Source organism: Hylobates moloch, unplaced genomic scaffold (assembly GCF_009828535.3).
Source record: "Hylobates moloch isolate HMO894 unplaced genomic scaffold, HMol_V3 SCAFFOLD_12, whole genome shotgun sequence".
Taxonomy (NCBI): Eukaryota; Metazoa; Chordata; class Mammalia; order Primates; family Hylobatidae; genus Hylobates; species Hylobates moloch.
The window spans coordinates 23,590,431-23,603,934 of NW_026652287.1; the positions used below are offsets into that span (position 1 = coordinate 23,590,431).

The 13,504-nt window shown below is 43.4% G+C and overlaps 2 protein-coding genes across 4 annotated transcripts in view; one reads left to right on the forward strand and one right to left on the reverse strand.

Annotated features, from left to right (window-relative positions):
• The window catches only part of KCTD10 (potassium channel tetramerization domain containing 10), a 78,622-nt gene that overhangs the window by 63,166 nt on the left and 1,952 nt on the right, over nucleotides 1-13,504 (forward strand). The window contains exons 7-8 of one of the 2 annotated variants that reach the window (XR_009208954.1): nucleotides 7,549-7,983; nucleotides 10,172-10,321. The gene's annotated coding sequence lies outside the window, so the exon portion shown is untranslated. Of the gene's footprint in view, nucleotides 1-7,548; nucleotides 7,984-10,171; nucleotides 10,322-13,504 lie in introns of those variants that run through there. The other variant, XM_058425223.1, reaches the window with a different exon arrangement.
• MYO1H (myosin IH) overlaps nucleotides 1-13,504 on the reverse strand; it is a 60,708-nt gene that overhangs the window by 30,124 nt on the left and 17,080 nt on the right. The window contains exons 7-14 of one of the 2 annotated variants that reach the window (XM_032168752.2): nucleotides 13,384-13,497; nucleotides 12,587-12,658; nucleotides 11,524-11,643; nucleotides 9,851-9,918; nucleotides 9,404-9,509; nucleotides 8,731-8,811; nucleotides 7,502-7,593; nucleotides 3,808-3,902 (exon numbers count right to left, since the gene is read on the reverse strand). In XM_032168752.2, the coding sequence (XP_032024643.1) occupies nucleotides 3,808-3,902; nucleotides 7,502-7,593; nucleotides 8,731-8,811; nucleotides 9,404-9,509; nucleotides 9,851-9,918; nucleotides 11,524-11,643; nucleotides 12,587-12,658; nucleotides 13,384-13,497 (748 nt within the window). The remainder of the gene's footprint in view (nucleotides 1-3,807; nucleotides 3,903-7,501; nucleotides 7,594-8,730; nucleotides 8,812-9,403; nucleotides 9,510-9,850; nucleotides 9,919-11,523; nucleotides 11,644-12,586; nucleotides 12,659-13,383; nucleotides 13,498-13,504) is intronic. The other variant, XM_058425220.1, reaches the window with a different exon arrangement.

Genomic DNA, 13,504 nt, shown 5'->3' on the forward strand with positions numbered 1-13,504 from the left:
AAAGAAAGAAAGAAAGAAAGAAAGAAAGAAAGAAAGAAAGAAAGAAAGAAAGGCGGACGGGCAGGCGGGCCAGATTTTTTTTTTTTAAAGTTGGGGGAGCAGCCAAGCATGGTGTCTCATGCCTGTAATCCCAGCACTTTGGAAGGCTGAGGTGGGAGGATTGCTCGAGCTTAGGAGTTTGAGACTAGCCTGGGCAACATAGTGAGTTTGAGACTAGCCTGTCTCTACACAAATATTTTTAAAAACTTAGCTGCGTGTGGTGGTGCATGCCTGTAGTCCCAGCTACTTGGGGAGCTGAGGTAGGAGGATTGCTTGAGCCCAGGAAGTCAAGACTGCAGTGAGCCACGATTGCGCACTGTACTCCAGTCTAGGCAACAAAGTGAAACCCTGTTTCCAGAAAAATGATTAAATAAAAATTTAAAAAAGGCATGCATCAAAAGTGTTTAAGAAAAGGAATGGTGGCATAGAAGCAAGCTGGCTTCATTCCCCCCACAGAAAGCCAAAATCAAATAATATGGCATGAGATTATTACCAGAAATATCCCAGAACTCAAATATGAGGATGACATAATTCCTGGTGCTACAGAGAAGTAGAAAAACTCAAAGCAGATGGTAAGAGAATCAGATTTCCATATCCACGATGCCCCCACCCCACCACATCGCCTAGCACCAAGCACATGGAAAACTCTCCACCAACACAGTCTACATGGAAAAAAGTGAGATCAAGGTAGACTGAGTGTGTGTGTGTGTGTGTGTGTGTGTGTGTGTGTATCCTCACATGGGTATATGCAGAAAACATTTCTATTTTCCTGGAAGTAGTTACAAGAAACTGTTTATTCTTGTGGTCCCCCCGAAGGAGAGACTGAGAGTAAAAGGCATTTGAGTTTTCCTTTTGTTCTTTTCTGTGCTGTCAGCAGTTTATAGCTCTACATGTGTATTATCTTTATTCTTTAAACAAAAATCAAGGGGTTATCTACACAAAGAGACTCATCCTATTTAAATTTTTTTTCTTTTTGTCACTTTGCATTCAAAGAAAAAAACCCTAATACCTGTACATGTTATTACTTTTTAAAAGATTCTTAGAAATATACTCTTATTTAAAAGTAAAAATAATGCTGGGTGCGGTGGCTCACGCCTGTAATCCCAGCACTTTGGGAGGCTGAGGCGGGTAGATCACCAGAGATCAGGAGTTTGAGACCAGCCTGGCCAACATGGCAAACCCCGTCTCTACCAAAAATACAAAAATTAGTTGGGCGTGGTGGCAGACATCTATAATCCCAGCTACTCGGGAGGCTGAAGCAGGAGAATCGCTTGAACCCCGGGAGGCAGAGGTTGCAGTGAGCCAAGATCACGCCAGTGCACATTAGCCTGGGTAACAGAGCAAGACCTTGTCTCAAAAAAAAGAAAAAAAAAAAAAGTAAAACTAATTTCAAATCAAAAGTAAAAGTGACTAAAGAAGATGAAGAACAATTAGACTTCATCAAAACTAAAAACTTCCGTGCTTCAAAGGACACCATCACAAAAATGAAAAGACAGCTCATAGAATTGGAGAAAATATTTGCAAATTGTATATCTGATCAGGATCTAGTATCTAGGATATATAAAGAATTCTTACAACTCAATAATGAAAAACAACGCAGTCTTAAACATGGGCAAAACATCTGCATAGACATTTCTCCAAGGAAGAGAAACAGCCAATAAGCACATGAAAAGATGTTTAATATCATAGGTCATTAGAGAAACGCAAATCAAAAGCACAATGAGATACCACTTCACACCCACTAAAATGGTTAGAAGAACATCACATATAGGCTGAGCGTGGTGGCTCACGCCTGTAATCCCAGCACTTTGGGAGGCCAAGGTGGGTAGATCACAAGGTCAGGAGATCGAGACCATCTTGGCTAACACGGTGAAACCCCGTCTTTACTAAAAATACAAAAAATTAGCCAGGTGTGGTGGCGGGTGCCTGTAGTCCCAGCTACTTGGGAGGCTGAGGCAGGAGAATGGCGTGAACCCGGGAGGCAGAGCTTGCAGTGAGCTGAGATCGTGCCACTGCACTCCAGACTGGGAGACAGAGCAGAACATCACATATAGAACATAACAGATATACAGAATGATATAACACAAGTGTGGGTGAGGCTGTGGAGATACTGGAACCCCTCATATACTGCTGGTGGAAATGTAAAATGGTGCAGCTACTTTGGAAAATGACCTGGCAATTCCTCAAAAGGTTAAGCATAGAGTTAACATATATATTTTTTATTTTGAGATGAAGTCTTGCTCTGTCACCCAGGCTGGAATGCAGCGGCACGATCTCAGCTCACTGCAACCTCTGCCTCCCGGGTTCAAGCAATTCTCCTGCCTTGGCCTCCCAAGTAGCTGGAACTACAGGCATCCACCACCACGCCCAGCTAATTTTTTTTTTTTTTTTTTTTTTTGAGATGGAGTTTCGCTCTTGTTGCCCAGGCTAGAGTGCAATGGCTCAATCTCAGCTCACCGCAACCTCCGCCTCCCAGGGTCAAGCGATTCTCCTGCTTCACCCTCCCTAGTAGCTGGGATTACAGGCATGTGCCACTGCGCCCGGCTAATTTTGTATTTTTAACATTATTTTTGTATTTTTAGTAGAGATGAGGCTTCACTATCTTGGCCAGGCTGGTCTCAAACTCCTGACCTCAGGCGATCTGCTCCCCTTGGCCTCCCAAAGTGCTGGATTACAGGCGTGAGCCACCACACCCGGCCGAGTTACCATATCTAATCTAATAATTCCATTCCTAGGTATATATATAAGAAAAATGAAAACTTATGCCCATACTCAAACTCATACCGGCATATTCATGGTAGCCTTATTTGTAATAGTTAGAAGGTATAAACAACCCAAGTGCCTACCATGAGTTATTTATGAATGCATGAACAAAATGTGGCATATCCACATGATGGGATATTATTTGGCAATAAAAAGAAATGAAAGCATGGATGAACCCTGACAAAATTATGTTAAGTGAAAGAAACCAGACACAAAAGGCCACACGCTACATGATTCCAGTTATAAAAGATGTCAAAAAAAACAAACAGTCAAATCTATAGAGAGGGAATGTAGATCAGCTCGTTGCCTTGAGCTGTAGGGAAGGGGTGGGGTTAGAGGGAAACAGAGAGTGCCTGCTAATGGGTACAGGATTTCTTTTGGGGGTGATAAAATGTTCTAAAATGAATGGTGGTAGCCAGGCACGGTGGCTCACACCTGTAATCCCAGCACTTTGGGAGGCTGAGGTGGGCCTCAGGAGTTCCAGACCAGCCTGGCCAACATGGCAAAAACAAACAAACAAACAAAAAAATTAGCTGGGCGTGGTGGTGGGCACCTGTAATCCCAGTTACTTGGGAGGCTGAGGCAGGAGAATGGCTTGAACCTGGGAGGCAGAGGTTGCAGTGAGCTGAGATTGAGCCACTGCACTCCAGCCTGGGCAACAGAGCAAGAAGACTCTCTCTCAAAATAAAAAATAAAAAATAAATAAAATAAAATGAATGGTGGTAGTGTTTTCACAACTCTGAATATATTAATACTAAAAACTACCGAATTGTACATTTTAAAATGGGGTAAATGGATGATATGTGAATTGCATCCCAATAAAGTGGTTATTTACAAAAATATTAAATACAATACAATTAGAAAGACTTTTTCAAATGGCTTGAATGCGAGGTTAGGGAACATTTGGGATGGCTGTGCACCATTTCCTCCATGGACTTGGAGCTTATTGTAAGACACCAGGCTGGGCACATACATGGCTGTCACCTGTACCCCACGGCCACTCACCCTTGGTGCAGTATGTGACCTCTCCTGCATAGTGGAGGAGTCGGAACTCCATCCAACCAATCCTCTTTCGGCCCTTTGGACCAGCCAGCTTACGGCTACGAGACAGAAATAGACATGAGTTGAACTTTCTTTTCTTTTTTGAGATGGAGTCTTGCTCTGTTGCCCAAGCTGGAGTGCAGTGGCACAGTCTTGGCTCACGGCAACCTCTGCCCCGCTGGATTTAAGCGATTCTCCTGCCTCAGCCTCTGGAGTAGCTGGGATTACAGGCAGGTGCCACCACACCCGGCTAATTTTTGTATTTTTAGTAGAGATGGGGTTTCACCATATTGGTCCGGCTGGTCTCGAACTCCTGACCTCGTGATCTGCCTGCCTCAGCCTACCAAAGTGCTGGGATTACAGGCCTAAGCCACCACGCCCAGCCCATGAGTTGAACTTTCTACTTTACTGAGACAAAATGGCACCAATAACTGAAGCAAAGAGAGAGAGAGAGAGATGTCTTCAACCAGTTAGGTCCACATTGAAAGCCACCAAACAGGGAGGCTCCCAGAAGTTTTGTTACTTATTTTCTGGCCATAGACCAAGATTTCTTTAAAATTAGATCCTTTGGCCAGGCATGGTGGCTCACACCTATAATCCTAGCACTTTGGGAGGCTGAGGCAGGAGGATCGTTTAAGGCCAGGAGTTTGAGATTAGTCTGAACACAGCAAGACCCTGTCTTTAAAAAAAAAAATACAAAAAATTGGCTGGGAGTGGTAGCATGTGCCGTGTAGTCCCAGCTACTCAGGAGGCTGAGGTGGGAGGATTGCTTGAGCCCAGGAATCTGAGGCTGCAGTGAGCTATAATTATACCACTAGACTCCAGCCTGTGCAACAGAGACCTTGTCTCAAAAAATAAAAAAATAAAATTAGATCCTTTCTTCCCATAAACCTTGAGAAATAAAAGTATAGAACTGAGCCACAGAAACACATGTATTTGCATAATAAATTAACTTCTGTTTTTCTAGGTGATGTAACAAAGAACAATTTTATATTTTACATTTTTATGATGTTGAGAGACTAAAATACTCATAAAACATCAGTTTTCAGTTTCTACAGATTCTTGATTTTTTTTTTTTTTTTTTTGAGATGGAGTCTCGCTCTGTCTCCCAGGCGGGAGTGCAGTGCTGTGATCTCGGCTCACTGCAACCTCCACCTCCTGAGTTCAAATGATTCTCCTGCCTCAGCCTCCCGAGTAGCTGGGATTACAGGCGTGAGCCACCACGCCTGGCTAATTTTTTTGATTTTTAGTGGAGATGGGGTTTCACCGTGTTGGCCAGGCTGGTCTTGAACTCCTGACCTCAGATGATCCACCCGCCTCGGCCTCCCAAAGAGCTGGGATTACAGGTGTGAGCCACTGTGCCTGGCCAGATTCTTGATTTTTTAAAATGACTTTTACTTAAATCTGTCATATATATTGACAGCACACATATATTCTAAGCATACAGCTCAATGAATTTTGGAAAACAATATGCCTGTGTAACCAGCACCCAGATTAAGAAGCAGAGCATTCATTACCAGTCCCCGAGAACCCCCACTTTGAGCCCTTTCCAGTTGCAACCAGACATGTGGCAGCATAAGTGAATTTTTACCTAGTTGTATGCATTGCACTGCAATGGAATTATATAGAATGTAGTCTTTTTTCTTTTTCTTTGAGATGGGGTCTTGCTCTGTTGCCCAGGCTGGAGTGCAGTGGCGCAATCTTGGCTCACTGCAACCTCCACCTCCCAGGTTCAAGCGATTCTCCTGCCTCAGCCTCCCGAGTAGCTGGGACTACAGGCGTGTACCACCATGCCCGGCTAATTTTTGTATTTTTAGTAGAGACAGGGTTTCACCATGTTGGTCAGGCTGGTCCTGAACTCTTGACCTCAGGTGATCCACCCACCTCGGCCTATCAAAGTGCTGGGATTATAGGCATGAACCAGCATGCCCGACCACAGTATGTACTCTTTGGTGTCTGACACAGTATGTACTCATTTGTGTAATTTACTTACATCATTGCATGCAGTTATAGATTATTCATTGCACAGTGATATATTATTCCATTTGTGAATGTACCCCAATTTATTTTTCCATTCTTGATTCACTATGCAATTTCATGTACTTATCCTTTGCAATTTCACTTACTTATCCTTTCAGTATTCTACAATAGGTCTGAGAAAGCCACCACCATTTACTAAGTCTTTACCATGGCCAGAAATTGCACTAGGCAATTTATGGCGTCATTTACAAAATTGGATGGTAGGTATGTTAATAACCACATGTTGTAGCAGGGGAAACACAAATGCAGGAGCATTCATTTGGTCTTGGGGCCAGGCACGGTGGCTCATTTCTGTAATCCCAGCACTTTGGGAGACTGAGGTGGGCAGATCACTTGAGGTCAGGAATTCGAGACCAGCCTGGCTGACATGGCGAAACCCCATCTCTACTAAAAATACAAAAAAATAGCCAGGCGTGATGGCGCATGCCTGTAGTCCCAGCTACTTGTGAGGCTGAAGTAGAATCACTTAAACTCGGGAGGTGGAGGTTGCAGTGAGCCGAGATCGCCCTACTACACTCAGCCTGGGCAACAGAGCAAGACTCTGTCTCAAATAATAATAATAATAATAACAACAACAACAATAAAAAATTAGCTGGGCATGGTGGCAAGTGCTTGTAATCCCAGCTACTTGGGAGGCTGAGGCAGGAGAATCGTTTGAACCCAGGAGGCAGAGGTTGTAGTGAGCAGAGATTGCACAACTGCACTCTAGCCTGGGCAACAGAGTGAGACTCCATCTCAAACAAAACAAAACAAAACAAAACAAAACAAAACAAAACAAAACAAAACAAAAAACAAAACAAAACAAAACAAAACAAAACAAAACAAAACAAAACAACAAAAAAGAAACAAGCAAACAAACCAGGTCTTAATGACTCCAGCATATGCTCTTAAATTCTCTCCTCCTTATCAGTTAAATGTCTAGTTGATCTTGTGGGATGTGGTACTCTATATCTGATCCGCATGGTGGTTACACAGGCATGTACAAATACAAAAATTTATCAGATTGTACATTTCAGATCTACACATATCGCTGTATTTTATACCTGAATTTTTGAAAAGATTATTTCATGTACATAGACGTGTCCAAAGTATAAAGATCACTGAATAAAGGAAGATACAAAATCTTTTTTAAAAGTGATACTTGTGTCTGGGCATGATGGCTCACAGCAATAATCCCAGCACTTTGGGAGGCCAAGATGGGTGGATCACTTGAAGCCAGGAGTTCCAGACCAGCCTGGGCAATAGGGTGAAACCCTGTCTCTACAAAAAATATAAAAATTAGCAAGGCATTGTGGTGCATGTTTGTAGTCCTGGCTTCTTGGGAGGCTGAGGTTGGAGGATCACTTGAGCCTGGGAGGTTGAGTCTGCAGTGAGCTGTGATCACACCACTGCACTCCAGCCTAGGTGACAGACTGAGACCATGTCTCAAAAAAAAATTATAATTCATTTAGGTTTAATTTCTACTAACAAAGGTCTGGCACATCTATGGGTGGTATATCATAAAGATATTTTTATGTATGAAGTAGTTGTTCTCTTGAAGAACATTATCCAAATACTAAAGAAAATGGAGACACAACGATCTTCCCCCTTGCAAAATCTGGTCAAATAAAGTATGTACGTTTCGAAGTGTGCATGTTTGCCCACTTTCTCTTCCAATTTCTCCAGGAAACTCAAGTCTGTAGCAGGACCAGGCCGAATGCATTCTTCATCCTTCAAAAGCAAAAGAGAAGCCTTAATCCACAGCACCACACACTCCATCAATGCCAAGTTTAAATGCTTTCACCAGCTGGAACAGAAAGTACTGGACTTAAAGACTGTTATTTCATCTAAGTGCAGGTGAACATTCTGGGGGAAGAAAGGGGCTTAATCCATGTATTTGGCTTCTAAGATTTGATAAGGAGACCATGGAACCAGAGGGCCTGAATATCCCATGAAAAGGCAACTCTCCGACCATCTGACTCAAAGTCTTCCCAAGGACACTCCACAGCTACTACGACCAGCTTAATGCCAACCTCATTTTCTCTAAACCAGTCATCACTGACCATGATTACCATGTGTACAGCCTCTTGTTGTAGAAGAAAAGCCCTCATGGAAAGAAAGGTATAAAACCAGTCAAGTCGAAGCTTTTATATTTCTTAAGTTCATTTTTCTATTTTCTATTTTTCGCCCTCAAGAATGATACCATTTAGTTGGCGTCTTAAAAATTACAGGTGTGGTTGGGTGGAGTGGTTCACACCTATAATCCTGGCATTTTGGCAGGCAAAGGTCGGAGGATGTCTTGAGCCCAGGAGTTGGAGACCAGCATAGGCACATGGTGAAACACTGTCTCTACAAAAATTTTAAAATTTAGCCAGGTGTGGTGGTATACCTTTGTAGTCCCAGCTACTCAGGAGGCTGATGTGGGAGGATTGCTTGAGCCCAGGAGTTGGAGACCACCCTGGCTCAACCCTTTTTTTATTTTTATTTTTATTTTTTGAGATGGAGTCTCCCTCTGTCGCCCAGGCTGGAGCACAGTGGTGTGATCTCGGCTCACTGCAACCTCTGCCTCCGGGGTTCAAGCAATTCTCCCGTTTCAGCCTCCCAAGTAGCTGGGACTACAGGTGCATGCCACCATGCCCGGCTAATTTTTATATTTTTAGTAGAGACAGGGTTACACCATACTGTTCAGGCTGCTTTCTAACTCCTGACCTCAGGTGATCCACCCGCCTCGGCCTCCGAAAGTGTTGGGATTACAGGCGTGAGCTACCGCGCCTGGCCTCGCTCAACCCTTTTTAAGCCTGGGAAACAGTTCTTCCAAGAATTGTAAATGCCAGGTGAATAGCTCTAATGCAACATTAATTTTCTCACCAGAATGGATATGATTCCTTTATGTCTCTCTTCTACCAAATCACAGATGATCTTGTTGTTGAAATATTTAATTGGCTCCCACTAAAATGACAAAGAGGAATGAATTCTCCAAGAAGTATTTAGATGAGCATAAAAGTTGGTTTTAAATTGGTTTTCTAAAACATCTTTTTTCAAAATCTAGTTTTTATATTCAACCTTAAACAAATTATATTTTCTGAATATCAAAATAATTTCTCAGGAAATAAGCAGAGAAGGCCTAAAAATTAATCCTCAGTACTAATCAGGAAAATCTCCAATGAAATAATACTTCAGTTAAATGTCTATAGTGGTTGGGCACAGTGGCTCACACCTGTAATCCCAGTACTTTGGGAGGTCGAGGCAGGAAGATCACTTGAGTCCAGGAGTTTGAGACCAGCCTGGGCAACATAGACAGACCCTGTCTCTACAAAAAATAAAACAATTAGCCAGGCATGATGGCATGTGCCTGTGGTCCCAGCTACTTAGGAGGCTGAGGCAGGAGGATCACTTGAGCCCAGGAGGTGGAGGTTGCAACCAGCCATGATTGTGCCACTGCACTCCCTTGTCTCAAAAAAAAAAAAAAATTAATTAAATTTAAAAAAAGTCTTTAGCTAGATTAAGAAATCAGATGAGGATAAAACATCAAAATGTTTACCTCTATGCCTTCCATTTCATATTCTGCCTGTTCTGCTTTTAGAGTCCTCTCAATTAACAGTTGCTGGAGTTTCTCATTGCAGTAATTTATACAGAACTGTTCAAAACTAGAGATACAAAAGATTTAAATAACTAAAGTTATATGAAGAGAACAGTTTTTTTTTTAAAAAAATTATATTCTTTTTAGGGATGCTTTTTAATAAAGAAAAAGCAAAGTCCTTCTTAATGAAATAATTTACTAAATAGATCGTAAAAGTCAAGTGAAACTATATTTGCATTTTTATGGTTAGTCCACATCTAGGATGGTCTGTGAATTAGAAACTATGTAAATCTAGAGACTTTCTGGGGACAGGGAAATCAATCTAGCAACATTAGCAAATGATTTAAATCCCCACTGAAACCTTAAAAAAGGGCAAAAGACAGGTAGGTAGGTAATGACAAAACATACCCATTCTTGTCAAAGACTTCAAACCCATAGATGTCCAGTAATCCAATTACAGTTTTCCTGGTGAAATCCTGGTCAAAATAACACATCCCATTCATAGTTAGATCTTTTCCTTTGTGCTACTCAAAACTTTGTTGCTGCTCCCCCAAACTGGGACTTGGCACTAAAGCTCATGTCTCCTCTGTCTCCAACAAACAGAAAAACCTTTGGGTGGAAGTAATTTCCCCAGCCTGCTGCTCCTGCCTCCTCAGATCCCATTGCGGCTTCCATAGCCATCACCTGTGTAGTGAGACCTTCCCCTTCTGATTCACTTCTTTGCTTCAGGTGTCCTCAGCCTCCCAAGCCCAAGTACAATCAAAAGAAAGAAAAAAAAAAAAAAGAAGAAGAAGAAAAAGGAGGAGAAGGAGAAAAGGACCTATAGACAGACAAGAAGATGCCTATCCAAGTAAGAGGACCAAGTACCCTCAGGCCAGGGTGGGTATTTAAAGATAATGTATTTATTTCAGGCCGGGTGTGGTGGCTCGCGCCTGCAATCCCAGCACTTTGGGAGGCTGAGGCAGGCAGATCACTTGTGGCCAGGAGTTTCAGACCAGCCTGGCCAACATGGCGAAACCCCATCTCTACTAAAAAATTACAAAAATTAGCCAGGCATGGTGGCGTACACCTGTAATCCCACTACTTGGGAGGTTGAGGCACAAGAATTGCTTGAACCCCGGAGGTGGAGGTTGTAGTGAGCCAAGATTGTGCCACTGCACTCCAGCCTGGATGACAAAGACAGACTCCGTCTCAAAAAAAAAAAAAAAGTATTTATTTAGATTTAAAGGGACACAATTAAATACTCTGTATGAGTGTCCTAAGTCACTGCCTCCAAAATCATCTTTTGTGTCCTACCTCCATGAATTTTGTCACTTCCACATATCCCCTCCCCATCCGTGTATCATTTCCTTAATTTTTAGCTTGGATTAAATCCCTTTTTTACTTAAATCATTCCACTTGAAAAGGAAACATGACTGAAGTGTGAGTTTGAAGGGCTATATTTTTTTCCTTAAATATGTTAAAATATGCTTCTGTTGAAATTTTAAAAATGTCAGGTGAATATATTACTGTTGAAATGTAAAGATTTGTGGTGGTTCATGCCTGTAATCCCAGCACTTTGGGAGGCAGCAGTGGGAAGATGACTTGGGCCCGGGAGTTCGAGACCAGCCTGGACAACATAGCAAGACCTCCTCTCTACAAAAATTTTTTTAAAAATTAGCCGGGCATGGTGGTATGCAACTGTAGTTCCAGCTATTTGGGAGGCTGAGGTAGGAGGATTGCTTGAGCCCAGGAGCTGGAAGTTGCAAGTTATGATTGCACCACTGCACTCCAGCCTGAGTGACAGAGCAAGATCTTGTCTCTAAAAATAAAAATAAAACATGAAAAGTTTCTGTGTACACTTGAAGCTATCTGCCATGCCACAGGCGCTATGCATAGCAAGCTTTGGGACACACCGTATAAGCCATTCGGCATGCATTCATACTGTATGCTAGACACGGGCAATGTGAATAGGGAAAGACACCATCTCTGCCCATGAGGCACCCACAGTTCATTCTCCCTTCCAAATTCTTTAAAGAAACGATGATGATTATAAAACATCACCACGTTAGTGAGAGCAAGGTATCCATGCGTTGACCAACCTTGTTAACTAAGGAGGAATTGATTTTGTTGACCAGCCAAGTAAACGTTCGTCCATAAACAGCCTTCGCCATTGCATCTCTAGCATAGACAGAGAGTTCTAGTGTCAGTGGGCAGATCACCTGAAAAGAATAGCAAGGTGCATCACTATAGGTGGAAAAAAGAAGCCCCCAGAGTGTTCAAAGAAGTCTTTTTTTCTTAAAAAAAAAAAAAAAAAAAATGGAGACAGGGTCTTGCTCTGCTGCCCAGCCTGGAATGCAGTAGCTGGGACTACAGGTGCCCACCACCATGCCCCACTTTTTTAAAAAAAATTTTTTGTAGAAATGTGGTCTAGCCATGTTGCCCAGGCTGGTCTTGAACTCCTGGACTCAAGCAATCCTCCCACTGCAGCCTCCCAAAGTGATTACAGGTATAAGCCATCACACACAGTCTTGAACTAGTGTTTAATAATGACTGGCAACGGATACATGCTGGGAAGATGCTACTCTTGCCTTTGGTTCATATGATGGCTCTTTCTTGAGTGCCCATGTGTGCCAGGCACTGTGCTGGGCTGCTGAGATACAGCTGCAACCCAGACACACAGTCCTGACCTTCATGGGCTCACAGTTCATTTGGAGGTAGGGAGGGATGGAGAAACATTCAAAGAATCACACAGTCATGTTGAAAGGACTACAAGGAGATACACATGGTGCTTTGAGGTAGAGGTAGGAGGATCAGAGAAGGCTCCTTTGAGGAAGTGACCCCCAGGAAATGAAGGATGAAGAGGAGTTAACTAGATAAAGCATTGGGAACAGTGTTCCAGCAGAAGGAACAGCATGTGCAAAGACTCCTGTGGAGGGAGGACATAGACAGTATGAGGCGTGGATTGCCAGCATTAGTGTGGTGGTGGTGATGGTGACTGGGGAGGATGAGGCAGGAGACCCTGCAGGAGCTGGACCACACAGGGCCTGGTGAGCTAGGATCAAAGGTTTGGCCTCCCCTGAGGCCACCACCCTGCTGTTATCAGAGGGAGGCAGCAGCAGCAGCAGGGAGGGCTGGCACATTTCCACCTAGAGCCATTTTTACCTCCTCAGTTTTGGCTTCAATTTTTCTGTGGGTGAGAGCTTCCAGAAGGACTGATGGGTGGACCCCCAGGAGCTGCATATAAAAGAAAAAAGTGCTATTCAGCGACACAGTTTTACTTGCTTTTTATTATCTTTTAAGAGACAACGTATGGCTCTGTTGCCCAGGTGGGAATGTTTTGGCACCATCATAGCTCATTGTAACTTTTTGAGACAGGGTCTCACTCTGTTGCCCAGGCCGGAGTGCAGTGGCAGAATCTCAGCTCACTGCAACCTCTGCCTCCCAGGCTGAAGTGATCCTCCCACCTTAGCCTCCTGAGTAGCTAGGACTACAGGTGTGTGCCACCATTCATAGCTATTTTTTTTTTTTTGGAGATGGGGTCTCACTACATTGCCCAGGCTGGAGTGCAGTGGCATGATCATGGCCCACTGCAGCCTTGAATTTCTGGCCTCAAGCAATCCTCCTGCCTTGGTCTCCCAAAGCACTGGGATCACAGGCATGAGACATTGCACCCAGCCTACTCACTAACTTATAAAGAGTTCATGGAGTATCCAGGCCCAAGGTTATCTGCCCAGTCTGATCATTGCGCTTTAGTACAAAACAGGCCGCAATAGCTCCCTCAACCAACTGGCTTTTACTCCCACCCTCTCCTTCAAACCCCCACTCTTTAAACCTCCTAACCAATATCAGCCAAAAGAGCATGGCACCAGACATCTGGCCTAACTGTGGGCACCCAGCTGCCTTGCTCTTCTTTCCCACCCCTCCCCCTCCTTCTGTCCTCTCCAAAAGAGGAACATCACCTTGGCTATCCACTTGATCTCGTGGGTGTCTGGGATAGTGGCACAGCCTTGGTCGTCTTCTTCAAAAGCAACGTTCCCCAGGTGTAAGACGCTGGCAATAATTCCAAAGAGATTCTGGGAA